This window comes from Felis catus, chromosome B3 (assembly GCF_018350175.1).
Source record: "Felis catus isolate Fca126 chromosome B3, F.catus_Fca126_mat1.0, whole genome shotgun sequence".
NCBI lineage: Eukaryota > Metazoa > Chordata > Mammalia > Carnivora > Felidae > Felis > Felis catus.
The window spans coordinates 62225945-62242712 of record NC_058373.1 but is presented as its reverse complement, the minus strand read 5'-3'; the positions used below and the strand labels follow the sequence as shown (position 1 = coordinate 62242712).

The 16768-nt window shown below is 45.2% G+C and overlaps 1 protein-coding gene and 1 pseudogene across 1 annotated transcript in view; one reads left to right on the top strand and one right to left on the bottom strand.

Moving 5' to 3' along the window:
• The window catches only part of DNAJC17 (DnaJ heat shock protein family (Hsp40) member C17), a 41677-nt gene that overhangs the window by 4578 nt on the left and 20331 nt on the right, over nt 1-16768 (bottom strand). Inside the window, exons 2-10 of the mRNA XM_003987269.6 lie at nt 6305-6374; nt 5945-6003; nt 5621-5708; nt 3667-3752; nt 3344-3440; nt 2707-2750; nt 2174-2251; nt 1577-1657; nt 954-1064 (exon numbers count right to left, since the gene is read on the bottom strand). Of these exons, the coding sequence (XP_003987318.1) occupies nt 954-1064; nt 1577-1657; nt 2174-2251; nt 2707-2750; nt 3344-3440; nt 3667-3752; nt 5621-5708; nt 5945-6003; nt 6305-6374 (714 nt within the window). The remainder of the gene's footprint in view (nt 1-953; nt 1065-1576; nt 1658-2173; nt 2252-2706; nt 2751-3343; nt 3441-3666; nt 3753-5620; nt 5709-5944; nt 6004-6304; nt 6375-16768) is intronic.
• LOC111561010 lies at nt 8411-8563 on the top strand (annotated as a pseudogene).

The window sequence follows — 16768 nt, the reverse complement described above, 5'->3', positions numbered from 1 at the left end:
CCTATGGAGTGTCATCTGGGGCTGTGAAATGCTGGGACTTAACAGTGAGGAATGAGGTCTCTACAGAAGGGTTCCGCGTTGGGCTCACACCAGTTCGTCTTCCTCTTCTGCCCAGGATCTGGGACGCACTCCTAGGGAGCTTCCCATCCTCACAGCCAGGTGAGGAGCACATAGGAGAGCAGAGGTGGCCTGACTGAGGCAATAAGAGCAAAGCCCTTGCGAATCCCTGGGGGCCCTCCCCCCAACCCCCAGAGTGGCCGTGCACACAGCAGCCTGCGGCTCCCGCGTAGACCCAAAGGCCATTTCAGAGATGGGAGAGCTCTGGGCCTGAGAGTTTTCTGTCCCATCAAACTGGGGCGGTGTAAACAGGGCCGGTGTCTGGGTGTCCTCGTGCTGAACAAAAGCCCTCATGGAGCTGTAAGGACGACTAAGCCAGACCCCAGGTGCACATCAGCTGAAATCTGCACTTCACCATGAGGCACGCCCCCAGGGGAAGCCCCAGGGCCAGCAGGGTAGCCGGTGTTATTTCTAAGGAGATACTGCCTCTTGACGGTAGGCAGGCGCCTGTGTGCGGCAGCCACAGACACACCTGGAGACCTAGAGCTGGGGAGGAAGCAGCTGCTCACCTTGCCTGCCCCTTCCTTCCCTTCAGTAGCTGGTAATCTAAGCGCCAAATGCTTCACGCCACAACCAAGCAACCCATGGGCCAGGAAAGCCCCTCTGGGTGATGGTGAGAGCCCCGGCAGGAGACCGGGACGTGGAGAGAATCTAAGAATTCTGTGTAGGGTGGGGCCCTGGCACTCAGAGACAGAAGAGTCAGAACAGAATCACAGTCCTGCTTAGGTTGGCAAACCTGCCAATCTCACTGTGCTCCTCAGGAGGAAAGGGCCCTGAGATGAACCCACACGGGAAAACGTCCCGCAGACCCAGCTAGGGGAGGTTTGGTTCCTTACCTGTGACAGTCCTGGGTGGCTGGGGCCCCCTGCGCCCTGGGGCCGTCCCTCCAACCAGGAAATCTTCAGGGGGTTATCGATCAGGCCCACTTCGTTTTGGACAGCCAGCTCCTGTCAGACAGAGCACCTGGTCCTGGTACCATGGCTCTAATCAGCCATAGAGTGGCTCTCTCTACACCCACACAAAGAACCCACACCAGCACTCTCATCTTCCAGGCAAAACCAAGCAACCTTCACACAATGATGTGCTGAGGTTTTGACCCTCCTCATGGGTGAGTCAGGGGTATGAGCCTTCTAACCGGGGAGTGGGGAAGAGGCAAAGCCTGCCAGGAGGCGTGCCAGCTTCCGCAGGAGGACAGAAGGTAGAGGGTGTGGAGCCAGGCAGCAGGAAATGAAGTCGGTGTATGCTCTCCTTCATCCCCAGAGCATTCTCCTGTCTTACCTTCACTCCCTGTGCCTCTACTCCCAGGAATAGGGGGGCCTCTGGGGAGTCTTGGCTCTGAGCTGGCCCAGAGGTCCCTTGGGAGTATGGACATCTAAGCTCAGAGGGCCCACAGTACCGGGTCCGTACTCTGGAATGGCGGGGCCACCAGTGGCCCCCCAAAGCCTCACATGGCACTCACCGCAGCCTTGACGGTCGCAAACTCCACCACGGCGGTGCCAGCCTTCTTGCTGGAAAGCACCAGGTTGAGCACCTCTCCGTACTGTGAGGACGAAGGGGGCTCGGTGAGCATGGCAAGGAGCAAGACAAGCCTGGGTTGCCCTGAGGCCTGCTGGGGCATTTTTGGCTGGGGGATAATGCTTTGTTGCTAAGTTCCCAGACAGGGATGAGAGATGGGAAAGAAAGGATATTTTTGCCAGGATGAAGAAGGATAGCAAAGGAACCCTGAGCAAAGGGCTGAGAACTCAGACTGGCAGAGCTGCAAAGCAGCCTCAGGGACCAAAGGTGGAGAAGCGGACGGGGCTTCTGTGCAACCTGCCCACCTCATCTCTCCCCACACACTCAAGACGGCAAGGGCTAGAACTAGGTAGGGAAGGTGAGACCTAGGAGGGCATATGGCAACACAGGTGGCTGGGGAAAGCCTCTAGGCTGCTACATGGTCTGTGAGACAGAAAAAAAGGCTGCTAGAGATGTTAAGGGAGTTTTGGCCTGGAGATCCAGGGTTTGGGCTGAGATACAGATGGAGATGATGAGAAAGATGGAAGGCGGCAGGGCAGACCTTCTGGAAAAGCTGTAGGAGGACATCTCTGGAGTAGCTGCCTCTCGACTCATCTTCCTTCTTGCACTTCCATTTTAGCTGAAAGGATGGCAGTGGGCATCACCATTAAACTCTGACCTTGGCCTGAACAGTCCCAGCCCCACACCTGAGCTTTACAGTCTGAGCGACACCCTCATGGTCTTCCAGGCACTTGTAATCTAGGGAGCCCCCCATAAAGATGTGTTCCTCTTGAAAACGGACCTGCAGGGTGGCCTGCTCACCCACACAGCCACACGTCCAGACCTATAAGAAGCTCTCCTTCCAAGGCTTCTGAGAAGGGCTGCCTGGCAGCTGCCAGGGCTAAGAGCGGCCTTGTGTGGCAAGCTCGGAGAGGCCATTCAGATCCCCAGGTAGTGACAGGATGGAAGGAATGGGTAGTTGCGCTGGCTCCCAGAAACCCAGTGTCCCCGCTAGAACCCCCTGAGCCACTGGAAACATCTGTTCTTGCTGACAAGGGGTGGTATGAGGTGGCCCGTGGATCCCGCAGGGCTCACCTTTAGCTTGGGGGTTCCTCTGCCTTCAGGATTTTCTGCCTTTCCTAGAAAATTTGGGAAAATTAGCAAGGTAGAATAGGAGGGAACACAAAGTTCTCTAAAGGAGACACAGCCCAGAGTTTGAAGGGCTTGGGAAAGGGCACTCCTGACCAAAGGCATAGCTGGCCCGCCCTGGGGATGAGCCTGGTGGGGAAGGGAGAGGCAATCCCACCCCCATCCTGAGGAGCTGCCCCCTCCAGGGTGGTGCGCCCAGCTGCCTGCTATAGGCCATGATTAGCACTCTGCTAACGAAGGGCTCCCATCGCCTTGCAGAAGCATGAGGCAGAGGTAAAACCCCACAGTTCTACTGAAACAAAGTATCCAGAGACTTTCCCCTACTGATCTCCTCCACAGTAGAGCCAGCTCTGCTTAGGACTAAGATAAACAAGGACAGGAGATCTCAGGGTGAGTGAAAAACAAATAGGCCCCAAAGAAGTGGTAGGAAGAAGGAACAGGTGGCATATGTCTGAGTCAGGTGCCCCTAGGGTTCTGAGCAGCTGGAAGCCTCCACAGCAACTCCACCAAGCAGCCAGCGTGGCCGCTCTGGGCATTTGGAGCTGCCTCAGAGGAGAGGCGGGTGGGGGTGATGGATGCCTACCTCTCAACCTCTGCTCCCGTTCCTGGCGTATCTGCTCCTGGATCAGCCTCTGTTGTTCCTCCAGCTGCCGGGAACCCTCTTCTCGAAGGCGTTCGATCTGCAGAGCGGGGTTGGGGGGAGTGACATTTCTGTGCAGATCCAATTCCAGTTTGGCTCACCTTGTGAAGGTCCCTGGGAGGCTCCACCTGCAAGCTAGGGCTCAGCAACCTGCGGGTTGGACAGATTACCCAGATCCACAGAAGAAGACAGCCACGACAGCCACCTAGGCTCACCCTCCTCCTTCTCCTGCAGATGGCTTTAGGCCAGCATGCCCGGAGGCTCACCTCCTGCTCTAGCGTCCTGGTGCTCCGGCTCTCCTCCTCCTCCTCACTGCCGTGGGCCTGGGCCTGCCGTTCCCGGGCCTCCAGGTCTAGGCACAAGAGTTGAGTGACCCAACTAAGCAGTTCTACATGGCCTCAGCCAACCCAAAGTCTCATACAGAATGAAACCATATAGTACCTCTGCCCCCTCCCTCCAAGCCCGTGTGCTCTCAAGTTAATCTTCATTGACAAAAGTCATAGTGTGGAAGAAGTACAGGTTCCAGCTGAGTGGCCGGGGTCTGGGAGAGTTAAATCAGCAGCTCGTGCTGACCAAGCTGGTTCTCTGATCAGTGAACAGGGTGTGGGTGGGTGCTTATGTCAGCAGCCCAGGGCCATGTGGCAGGGATGCCAAGGGTGGAGCTGCTGGCCTGTCCCTGTGGTTTGGCGCAACAGCCTGACCTCGACCTTGGCATTGATGCTTTTTCCACCACAGAGCTCGAGTCCCCACTGCCTCCTACACCTCCTTCTTAGTTCACATTTACCAAGCCTCACTTTGGACCAGACTATGGCAGTTCTACAGGGATGGCAGATTCTGTGTGAGGACATCACCCATGTCCTGGAGCCCTTCCTGCCTTCCAAGAGAAACCTGCTTGTGGCCCTATGCCAGGCTAGCTGCTGTGACAAACCCTCCTCTCGGGCCTGGGACCCACTGCTTTCTTCTCTGGGTACTATACTTACCTAGAATCTCCAGGGTTTTTTCTTTGTTTTTGATAAAAAGATGGATGTACTGAGATGGTATATATGAATATTAAATGTATGGATATCAAATAGGCAAGAAGAAGGGGAGAAAAATCAGGTAAAGACTGCCTACAACAATTTTTTTTTAATTAAAAAATTTTTTTTGATGTTTATTTATTTTTGAGAGAGAGAAAGAGAGCATAAGCGTGGGAGGGGCAGAGAGAGAGAGTGGGAGACACAGAATCCAAGGCAGGCTCCAGGCTCTGAACTGTCAGCACAGAGCCCAACATGGGGCTTGAACTCACAAACTATGAGATCATGACGTGAGGCCAAAGTCAGACATTTAACTGACTGAGCCATCCAGGTGCCCCAGGACTGCCTGGAACAATCTTACTGCAGTGATGAAAATGTTCTAAAATTGATTTACAGGCATAGTTGCACCATTTGGTAAATTTCCTAAAAATCATTGAATTATACACTTGAAAGGGGTAGATGGGGGGCACCTGGGTGGCTCAGTGGGTTGGGCGTCTGACTTCAGTTTAGGTCATGATCTCACTGCTCGTGAGTTTGAGCCCGGTGTGGGGCTCTGTGCTGACAGCTGAGAGCCTAGAGCCTGTTTCGGATTCTGTGTCTCCCTCTCTCTCTATTCTTTCCCTGCTCATACTGTCTCTCTCTGCCTCTCAAAAAATAAATAAATGCTAAAAAAAAAAAATTAAAAAAAAATAATGGGTAGATGGTATGATGATGGTATGATATTCAAAACACACCATAATAAAGCTATTAAAAAAAAATGCCTGGACCTATTTGGATCCTTCTGAGAGGACTCCTCAGAGTGAAAGCTCTGTGCAGAAGTGAGGCTGGGATGAATCAAAAGATCCAGGACAGCATCCTGAATAAGAACAAGACTTATACTGTGTGGGTTTAAATCTCAGATCCAGCAAGTTCTCATCCTTCTGGTGCCTTAGCTTCTTTGTCTATTAAAAAAATGGGTTTAGTAATACCCACTTCCTTAGATAATTAAAGGAGGCTGTAAAGCATTGGTCACAATGCTAGCTAGTAGTAAATCTAGTCACTGTTGTCATTCCTAAGAGTATCCTTCAGGACCCACCCTGGCAGCAGGGTTCTGCCTAGAGCTAGAGCCAAAAAGCTCTGAGGTACAGCTCCAGGAAGAAAAGTGAGGGGGCTGCATGAAAATGGCCCAGGGAAACCACAGGCCGCCCAGTACCACAAAGTCACCTACCAAGCTTCACTTTCTTTCTTCTCTCATCAAGTTTCTGGGTTCTCTCTGCTGCCTGCTTCTTGGCTTTCCTGACCTTGTCATACGCAGCCTGGCAGGAGAAAGGAACAGCGAGGAGCAGTCAGCTGAAGGACAAGCACAGAGTATAGCCATCTTCCCGGACCTGCTATGTAGCCCCGGAGCCGTCGGGAGGCAGCCTGGTGACCAGACCTCCAGGCTGGGGCGGCAGGGCCCGTGCTGCATGGCGGAGTATAGGGGACTGAGGCTCAAGTGCCACAGTGGTCTCTAACCACGGGAGACAGTTCAAATAGAAGAGGATGAGCTTACCCTGGCTGCAGCATCGGTCAGTACCTCCAAGGCCTGAGAAAGCTGGTGGAAGAGCTCAGCTACAAATATGGGTCAAAAAAGAGAGGAGAAAAAGGAAGTCAGGCTTGATATGGTGTGCTCTCTCGAAAAAGCACCTCAAAGAAGCCACACGCTGGCAGGAAGGCCAACATCCACAGATGACGGACCAACCGGGAAGGGTGAGTGTACAGACAAGTGACCAGACTCCCTCCCCTTGCATGCAAAGTGCAGGCCTGGGGCTGTGCACGTCACACTCCACAGCAGTTACTCGGGAGCGGAGACCGGGAGGACGCCATGCCCAGGTGAGCGGGTCTCACCTCCCCACGTGTAGGACAGTCTCACCTGCTCTGGGATTATCTGGATTTTTGTCTGGGTGGCAGGAGAGGGCCTTCTGCCTATATGCCTTCTTCACCTGGAAGAGTCAGAAGACGTGGTTATTCACTCTCTCACCCCAGGTGGGCAAGAAAATCTCACCAAAGCAATAAAGAAATCCAGGGAGTATTCCCCATGGCTAAAAGAAAGGCTGCTGGCCCCCACACTGTTTCTCCTCCACCCGAGGAGATTTGCACTGGATGAGGCGAAGGCCATGGAGGGAGCCAGCTGCAGCCTTGCAACAGAGAAGCTGGGCCTACTTTCTACTGAGCACCAGTCTCACCACACAGGATGTAAAAGGGCTCCTGACAGGGGCAGGTTTCTCTACAGCCACCTGGAAATAGGCACTCACACACTCTTCGTAGGCATGTAAACTGGGGCGCCCTTTCTGAAAGAAAATTTAGCCATCAAGTTTTAAAATGTATTTGCCCATGGGGTGCCTGGGTGGCTCAGTCAGTTAAGCTTCCAACTCTTGGTTTCTGCTCAGGTCATGATGTCATGGTTCATGGGTTCAAGTCTTGCAGTGGGTTCCATGCTGGCAGCACAAAACCTACTTGAGATTCTCTGTTTCCCTCTCTCTCTGCCCTTTCCCTGCTTGAGTGCTCTCTCTCTCACACACACATAAGATAAACAAACATTTAAAAAATAAATAGAGGTGCCTGGGTGGCTCAGTTGGTTGAGTGACTGAGCATCTGACTTTGGCTCAGGTCATGATTTCACAGTTTGTGAGTTCAAGCCCCACATCAGGTTCTGTGCAAACTGCGTGGAGGCTGCTTGGGATTCTCTCTCTCCCCAGCCCCTCTCTGCCCCTCCCCTGCTCGCACTTTCTGTCTCTCTCAAAATAACTAAATAAACTTAAAAAAAAAAAAAAAGGAATAAAAAATAAATAAACTTAAAAAAATATAATGTATTTGCCCTTTGATCACTCTTAGGAATTTGGACTTATACAAGTATGCCAAAGCAAATATACAAAGATGTCCACTGCAGCAATGTTTATATTAGCATCCACTGGAACCAACCAAAACCTCCATCAACAGGGAGACCCATTTAAAAAATTATGATAGACAGAAGTCTATACATGCCAACTAGAAAGATCTTCAAGTCCACATCTCAAGAAGAAAAACTGTAACTATGTATGGTGACAGATGTTAACTAGATTTTTTGTGGTGATTGTTTTGCAATATATACAAATATCAAATCATTATTTTGTACCCCTGAAACTAAGACAATGTTATATGTCAATATATCTCAAGAAAAAAAAAAAAAGACCTTCAAGGTATAGTGTATGAAAAAAACAAGACTTAGAGCAGTATATAATATGATCACTTTGGTATTCAAAATAAACAAATAATGGGGTACATGGGTGGCTCAGTTGGTTAAGTGTCCAACTCTTGATTTCGGCTCAAGTCATGATCTCATGGTTCATGGGTTCAAACACTGCATTGGGCTCTGCACTGACAGTGGGGAGTCTGTTTTGGATTCTCTTTCTCTCCCCCTCACTCTGCCCTACCCTCTCCCCAACTCACATGCGTGTGCACTCTCTCTCTCAAAATAAATAAACTCTAAAAATTAACAGATGAAAGAATTATCAATAGAGATATTTGGACATGTGCATAGCCTTTGAAACTTATGAGGAAAAAAAGTTTCTTATCATATAAAACCTAACAGGGGTTTCCTTTGGAGAAAGGTTAAAGATGGAGGGGGAAGAAACATTTACTTCTTTTTTTTTTTAAGTTGTTTATTTATTTTTGAGGGAGAGAGAGAATCAGCATAGAGCCTGACACAGGGCTCAATCTCACAAACTAAGATCATGACCCGAGCCGAAATCAAGAGTAGGATGTTTAACCAACTAAGCCACCCAGGTGCCCCAACCTCTTTTTTTTTTTTTTTTTTTTTTTTTTTTTTTAAGTAATCTCTATGCCCAACATGGGGCTTGAACTCACAACTTCGAGATCAAGAGTCCCATGCTCTTCCGACAGAGCCTGCCAGGTGCCCCCATTTACTTCTCATATTTTTCTGTAGTTCAAATTTTCAAACCTTAAACTGGTCTTATTTTATTATCATTTTTTTATTGTCAGCTTTGTGCAGTGGCGGTATCGTAGCCAATGAGGTTTATCCGAGGCACAATTATTGCTAATTGGAAACTTTTTATTGTCAACAGGGGTTATCTTGGTGGGGAGGTTATGGTCTATCTTTAGTTTTTATCTTGTAGCTCTCTGAATTAAAAAATGTAAGTAAAAATAAACACAGCTACCAAGATACTCTATCATATATTACCCACTCAGCTATTTTAAGGAAAACAGAGCACAAATCCCAGAATCAGCCTCTGCTTCCTGAGGCCCTGTGCTCACTTGTGCTTGCACACCTTACCTGCCATTCAAACCTGCAAGGAGGAGCCTCTGGACCCAGAACTTCTGCAAGCAGCTAAGCAGACTGGCTTTCTAGGCTTCTCAGAGGAAACCATAAATACTTCTACCCAAAGTTGCTAAATAAGGACCTTCAGAGGCACGCAGCCAGCACCACCAAGGGAGGGCATATGGCCAGGTGCCTCACTCTACTACCACCTCTAGGGCCAAGGAGGGCGGGCAGCCACCTAGCCCAGGACCTCTGGGATGTGCTGCCATCTCCTGGGCTAGGGCCGGCACTACACCTTCACCGCCAGGGCGCCCAAGCCCATCAGGCTCTCGCAGGGCTCTCCTGGTTCAGCCCAGCAAACAGAATCCACTCCCACCCAGGACAGGCCTGGAGCAGCGAGGGTGTAGATGTGCCTCCCTACATCCCCACCTTCCTAATCGTCCATCCGTGCTCACCTGGCACACCTGCTTGCCTCAACAACCCAATCGAGCCTTTCACCATTAAAATTTACAACAGGGGCGCCTGGGTGGCTTAGTTAAGCATCTGACGGGCTCAGGTCATGATATTTCGGTTTATGAGTTCGAGCCCATCGTAGGGCTCTGTGCTCACAGCTCAGAGCCTGGAGCCTGCTTTGGATTCTGTGTCTCCCTCTCTCTCTGCCCCTCCCCTGCTCACACTCTGTCTCTCTCTTTCTCTCTCTCAAAAATAAATATTTAAAAATTTTTTTTTAATTACAACAAAATCTAGCTGTTTCCACTATTAAAAAAATTAATAAGAGGTGATCGTTTTATATACAGTTTTACATTTGAAACATCATCTTTACTCTTTCAGTCCCTTATCATTAGTCTTCTCTCCCTTTCTTTTGCCTCTTCTATTGTGCCCCAGCCTCGTTTCTTTTTTATTTAAACCTAAGCCTTTATTATGTATTCTTTATGTTTTAGGGTCCTCTATGTGTTGTTTTTCCTTCAATAAGTAAAACAATACAAAAAATATATAAAGAGAAAGCCAAAAATCTAATGTTCTTTCCCCACCTCCCCTGCCCTCTCTTCACAGTTCCGATGTTAACTGGATGGTGGGTAGGCTTTAAAAGCTTCCTCCTTGATTATGCCAACAAATATGAGTCTTCTGGGTTTGGTTTCTGTCTCTCTACCCTTCCTCTCTCTGTCTGAGATGGGTGAAGGGCAGAGGCAGGGAGAAGAGGGCGTCTGTCACCTCAACGTGAAAGCTGCCTGCTCTCAGAATGCACTTCTTCAGGACCAGGATTAGGGGTGTGGCTTACCAATGTCTGGGCATTCTGTCGAAGATGTTCTTTTATACTGTGGGGCTCTTTAAAAGTATTATATGTTCATTTTTGTAAATCTGGAAGAGACAGTAAAAAGGAGAGGCAAGAAGGATCAGTAAGAAAGAAAGATAAAAGAGCATGGGGAAGCCTGGGTGGTAGTGTATTCTTCATTTTCTTTTTTTTTTTTTTTTTGAGAGAATGCTTTATGGATTTTATTATAAAGGAATGATATTAAGTACTGCTTTGTGTTTTAGAATTCATTTTGGATGTTCTACATCAGAAAACTGGGGGTTTTTACCAAACAGACTTTATAGTCCACGTGCTTGTGAGACCTGAATTGTGTTTAAGTGTTTATTTTAAGTGAATCATGTCTCCGTTTGTACTTAAGCACTATTCTTTTTTTCACAGCTGAATATTTGCAGTTATGTTTCATGTGGGCCATTCTACTGCAAAACCATAAAAAACAGGACACATAAACAAACAAAAAAACAAAACTTATTTTTTTACTTAAATAGGGAAACAAATTGTTCAAACAAAAAATTAATTATGTAATAACAGGAAATTAATCTAATGCATTAATTTGCTTCTTCATCAATTCTCTTTCCAGAATGTGTCCCTTTGACAAATATCAACAAGAGTCTCATCAGATTTTTTTTGAAGTAACAGTATAACTAGACCTAGGTTACCTCTCTCCTCATCTGCATGGAGCCCATCTTACCCCCACCCTTCCAGCTCCATATTCCTAACATCTACAACTAAACACAACTGCCTTAATCAAACTGATGTATCCTGGACATCCCACTCTCTCAAGCCCTGGCCTGGCCCTCAATTTCCAAACCATCCTTTAAAGGTATAAGGGGCTGACCATTCTATATTTTACGATCCTATAGGAAAAAGTTAACAGTCTCATGCACTGGCTAGATATTAGCATTATATCAGGCTGGTTATTCATTTCCAAGGAGGGATATCTAATGGTAGGAGGAGAGCTCTCTGAGAGCCCTTCAGTACAGCACTGAATCTATCCCACCTCCTGGGTCCACTGATAGAATATCTAGGAATAAACAGGCTGAGCTGGAGTTGGGGATATAGACAAAAATCAGGTATTTCTTGGACACTGAAGAGGAAGGACAGTATTTAGCAAGGAAGATGGCTGTGAAAACAATGAGCTACATTATTGTGTGTGATGCCGTTAAAAGTGGTCCATGAGAATGGAAACCCAGAAATAAATCCACAATTACGTGGTCAATTAATCTTTGACAAAGGAGGAATGAATATGCAATGGAAAAAGACAATCTCTTCAACAAATGGATAGCCACATGTAAAAGAATGACATTGGACCACTTTCTTTCACTATACCCAAAAATGACTCAAAATGGATTAAAGACCCAAATGTGAGACCTGAAATCATAAAAATCCTTGAAGAGAAAATCCTTGAAGGCAATAATTTCTCGGACACTGGCCATAGGAACATTTTTCTAGATATGTCTCTTGAGGCAATGGAAATAAAGCAAAAATAAACTATGGCAACTACATCAAAATAAAAAACTTCTACACAGTGAAGGAAACAATAAAACTAAAAGGCAAACTACTGAATGGGAGAAGATATTTGCAAATGACATATCCAGTAAAGGGTTAGTATCCAAAATACATAAAGAGCTTCTAAAACTCAACACTCAACAAACAAATATTCCAATTAAAAAATGGGCAGAAGATGGGGTGCCTGTGTGGCTCAGTCAGTTGAGTGTCCAACTTTGGCTCAGGTCATGATCTCAAGGTTTGTGAGTTTGAGCCCCCCCCCCCCCCCCCCAGGCTCTGTGCTGACAGCTCAGAGCCTGGACTCTTGCTTCAGATTCTGGCTCCCTCTCTCTCTCTGACCTTCCCCTGCTTGTGCTCTGCCTCTCTCTCTCTCAAAAATAAACACTAAAAAAAAAAAAAAAAAAAAAAAAGGCAGAAGACACGAACAGACATTTCTCCAAAGAAGACATCCAGATGGTCAACAGACACATGAAATGATACTCAACATCACTCACCATCAGGGAAATTCAAATCAAAACTACAATGAGCTATCACCTCACACCTGTCAGAATGGCTAAAATCAAAAACACAAAAAACAGGAGCACCTGGCTGGCTCAGTCTGTAGAGCCTGCAACTCTTGATCTCGGGGTCATGAGTCCAAGCCCCACGTTGGGCATGGAACGCACTTAAAAAACAAAACAAAAACAAACAAATAAACAAAACCCCAAGAAACAACAAGTGTTGATGAGGATGTGGATAAAAAGGTGGAATGCAAATTGGTGCAGCCATTGGAGTGTCTTCAAAAAAATTAAAAATAGAACAACCCTACAATCTAGGAATCCCACTACTGGGTATTTACCCCCAAAATACAAAAACACTAATTCAAAGGGAGACATGCATTCCTATGTTTATTGCAGCATTATCTACACTAGCCAAACTATGGAAGCAGCTCAAGTATCCATCAACTGATGAAAGGATAAAGATGTCATATATAATATATAATGGAATATTTTCCAGCTGTAAAGAAGAATGAAATCTTGCCATTTGCAACAACAAGGATAGAGCTAGTGAGTATAATGCTGAGTGAAATAAGTCAGTCAGAGAAGACAAATACCATACGATTTCATTCATACATGGGATTTAAGAAACAAAACAAACAAGCAAAGAAAAAAAAACGAGCAAAGGAAAAGAGGAAGACAAGACAAGAAACAAACTCTTAACTATAGAGAACAAACTGATAGTTACCAGAGGGGAGGTAGGTGGGCGGGGGGGGGGATGGGGAAAATAGGGGAGGGGGATTAAAGAGTACATTTATCATGATGAAATAAAATAAAATAATTTTAAAAACGGGTGCCTGGGTGGCTCAGTTGATTGAGCATCTGACTCTTGATTTCAGCTCAGGTCATGATCCCAGGGTCATGGGACCAAGCCCCGCATCGGGCTCTGCCCTGAGCATGGAGCCTTCTTGGGATTCTCTCTCTCTCTCTCTCTCTCTCTCTCTCTCTCCCTCTACCCCTCTCCCCCCACCCCACACACACTCTCTCTCTCTAAAATAAAGAAAAAAACTGAAAAAAAAAATGGAAACACAGAGAAGGGAGTGACTAATTTTAGCTCTGCAAGCTTCTTAGAGAAGGCAATATCTGGGCTGGGTCTGAAAGGTGAGTAGTTCTGTGAGCAGAGAGCTGGAAAGGACATTCAAGACAGAGGGTGTGAAAGAATTTGACTTCTCTTAGAGCCTCAGGACAGCTTACAGGAGAAATATAAGGGTTCTGCTGTGGGGGCACCTGGCTCAGTCAGTAAAGCATGCAACTCTTGATCTTGGAGTTGTGAGTTTGAGCCCCACATTGGGTGTGGAGATTACTGAAAAATAAAATTTAGCCCTGGGTGGCTCAGTTGGTTGAGTGTACAACTTCAGCTCAGGTCATGATCTCACGCTTCATGAGTTCAAGCTCCACATTAGGCTCTGTGCTGACAGCTCAGAGCCTGGAGCCTGCTTCAGATTCTGTGTCTCCCTCTCTCTTGCCCCCTCCCCTGCTCACACTCTGTCTCTCAAAAATGAACAAATGTTAAAAGCAAACAAACAAACAAAATTTTTAAAAATTGCTTTAATGAGGTCAAGGTCCTGAGAACTGAAAAGGACATGAAAAGAGAGACATGGTTGCAATAAAGCACAGAAATAAAAATAACTGTTTTTGTCAAAGGATATTTTGGGTTTTAAAAAACTTTAACCAGGGGTGCCTGGCTGGCTCAGTCAGTGGAATATGCAACTCTTGACCTCCAGGTTGTGGGTTCAAGCCCCACATTAGGTGTAGATTGTTCAAAAATAAAATCTTAAAAGAAAAACAAAAACAAAAACAAAAAACTTCAACCAAAGAAAAGTAATGAAAGAAGAGTAGGAAAAGAACAAATTCACACAAACAGCTTTTAATGCACAGACCTGGGATGAAGAAATGTTGGGGAATGAGAACACACATATAGGCAAAGAAATGCCCACTGGGCCAAGAAACAAAGGTTGAAGAATGATAAAGTTACTCAGTTACTGAAAACATAAGAAAGTTATGTGATTCACAGAACAGAGAGTAGAAGGGAAAACTCCACTGTGTGTCTGAGCAGAGCCAGATGTGTTGAGTCTGCTGAGTTCAAGGGTAGTGAACCTCTATCAAGGATGAATGACTGAGGAGGTTTTGCGGATCTCCAAGCCCAAAGAATTTAAACCTCGACATTCTCTAACAGCTATGGAAGTATATCATAAAAAGCACAAAAGCAAGATTAATGGAACATATAAGACTGGCCATGAAACAAGCACTAATAAATGTAAAAATTCAACATATAGTAAAAAGTATTATTAAGACATATTATACTGAGTGAAGAAAAAGTTAAATCTTCATCTCAAACCATATACCAAAATAACTCCAAATAGATCAAAGCACTAAATAAAACAAAACACTAAGTAAAAAAAAAACAAAAAACAAAACTAAAAGAACCTAAAAGAAAGGAAATGATAAGATTATTAATCTGCCTGTGGGATTGGGAAGAAATTCCTAAGCATTAAAGCAAGGGAAGAAAACACATGCGTGCATGCACAGAATGAATAAATTTACAATGACAAAAATTTAAATGACTCTCAGTTAAAAATCAGAGACAAAATTGATACAGAAATGAAAACTGAGGGAAGTATTTGCATGAAATATGACAGATAACACAATGCTTACTACCTAAAGAACTCATACGAAAAAAAAAAAAACAGAATAAACCACAATAGAGAAAAAAACATGAAGAGATAATGCATAGAATAGAAACAGTTAATAACATGAAAAATATTCATCCTCACACACAGATTAAGTCCTTTTCAAAATTCAAAAATGTAAGTCCTATCAATTGACAACAAGGGAAAAAAGGATGGCACTTAATAATGTTGGTGGCTTTGTGGTGACTATGTAAATCGACCTGATGACTCTGGAAAGCAATCTGGCCCTGTCTATCAGGAGGCTATAAAAAGTGGAGACCTTTTGATCCAGCAAGCCCTCTACTAAGAGTCTGTCTACAGAAATATTTAGAAATTCATTCAATATTTATAAAAAGTGGTATTCACTTACAGCATTTATATTAGAGAAAGTCAGAAATTATTTACATTCCAAAACAACAGCAGTAGCTGGCACTTATATAATGCTTACTGCGTGGCAAGCTGTGTCTGAAGTGCTTTACATATAACAACTTATTTGGCCCTTAAAACACCCCTATGAAGTAGAAATTACTATAAGCCACATTTTACACATGAGAAAACTATGACATAATGAGGGATAATTATGATACTGAAAATCCATTCAATGAAAAAGCATGCAATTATTATTACAGAGAGTAACTGTTCTATTCCAGCCCAAACACCATAGGAAAAATGTGGCCCCCAGCCTACCTCTGCCACCAAGGACCATAGAGGAAGTCTAGACTTCTCCCCTTGCCACCTGTAACAAACCACCTCAAACCTTCACGAGGTTGATGTCAGAAAAGGCCAAGTGGGGAGCTCACCCTCAGCAGATGAAAATATAAAAATATTCCTGGGGTGCGTGGGTGGCTCAGTTGGTTGAGCATCTGACTTCAGGTCAGGTCATAATCTCACTGCTCATGGGTTCGAGCCCCGTGTTGGGCTCTATGCTGACAGCTCAGAGCCTGGAGCCTGTTTCGGATTCTGTCTCCCTCTCTCTCTCTGCCCTTCCCCCCATTCATGCTCTGTCTGTCTCTCTCTCTCAAAAATAAATAAAAATTTAAAAGTTTTTTGAAGAAAAAAGAAAAATAAAAACGTTCGTGAAGGGGCACCTGGGTGCCTCAGTCAGTTAAGCTTCTGACTCTTGGGTCTCAGCTCAGGTCAAGATCTCACGGTTCATGGGTTCAAGCCACATGTCAGGCTCTGCACTGGTGGTGTGGAGCCTGCTTGTGATTCTCTCTCTCCCTTTCTCTGTACCTCCCCTGCTCACTCCCACTCTCCCTAAATAAATAAATAAACATCAAAAAAATAAAAATAAAATGTTAAAAATATATATATAAGAGAGATTATAGCTGATATTTACTTTTTATAATGAGCCTGTATTACTTGTCAAATCAAGAAAAACACTGTTTAAAAAACCAGACAGGTCTAAACACTCCAGTCAAAAAATAGAGTGGCCGAATGGATAAAAAACAAGACCCATCTATATGCTACCTGCAAGAGACTCATTTCAGAGGTAAGGACACACACACACACACACACACACACACACACACACACACACACACACTGGAAGTAAAAGGATGGAAAAAGATATTCCCTACAAATAGCCAAAAAAAAGCTGAGGTGGCTATACTTATAGACTTTAAGATAAAGATTGTAATAAGAGGCAACGGTCTTTATACAATGCTAAAGGAGTCAATCCATCAAGAGGATATAATATTTGTAAATATACTATACCCAACATAGGAGCATGTATATATATATATATATATATATATATATATATATATATATATATACACACACACACACACCTAAAGGGAGAAATAGACAACAATATAATAATAGTAGGGGACTTTAATACTCCACTTTCATCAATGGTCAAAATAGATCATCCAGACAGAAAATCAATACGGAAATATTAGCCTTAAACTGCACATTAGACCAGAGGAACTTAACAGACATATGTAGAACATTCCATCCAAAAGCAAGAGAATGTACACTCTTCTCAAGCACACACAGAACATTCTCCAAGACAGATCATATATTAGGTCAAAAATAAGTTTTTTTTTTAATT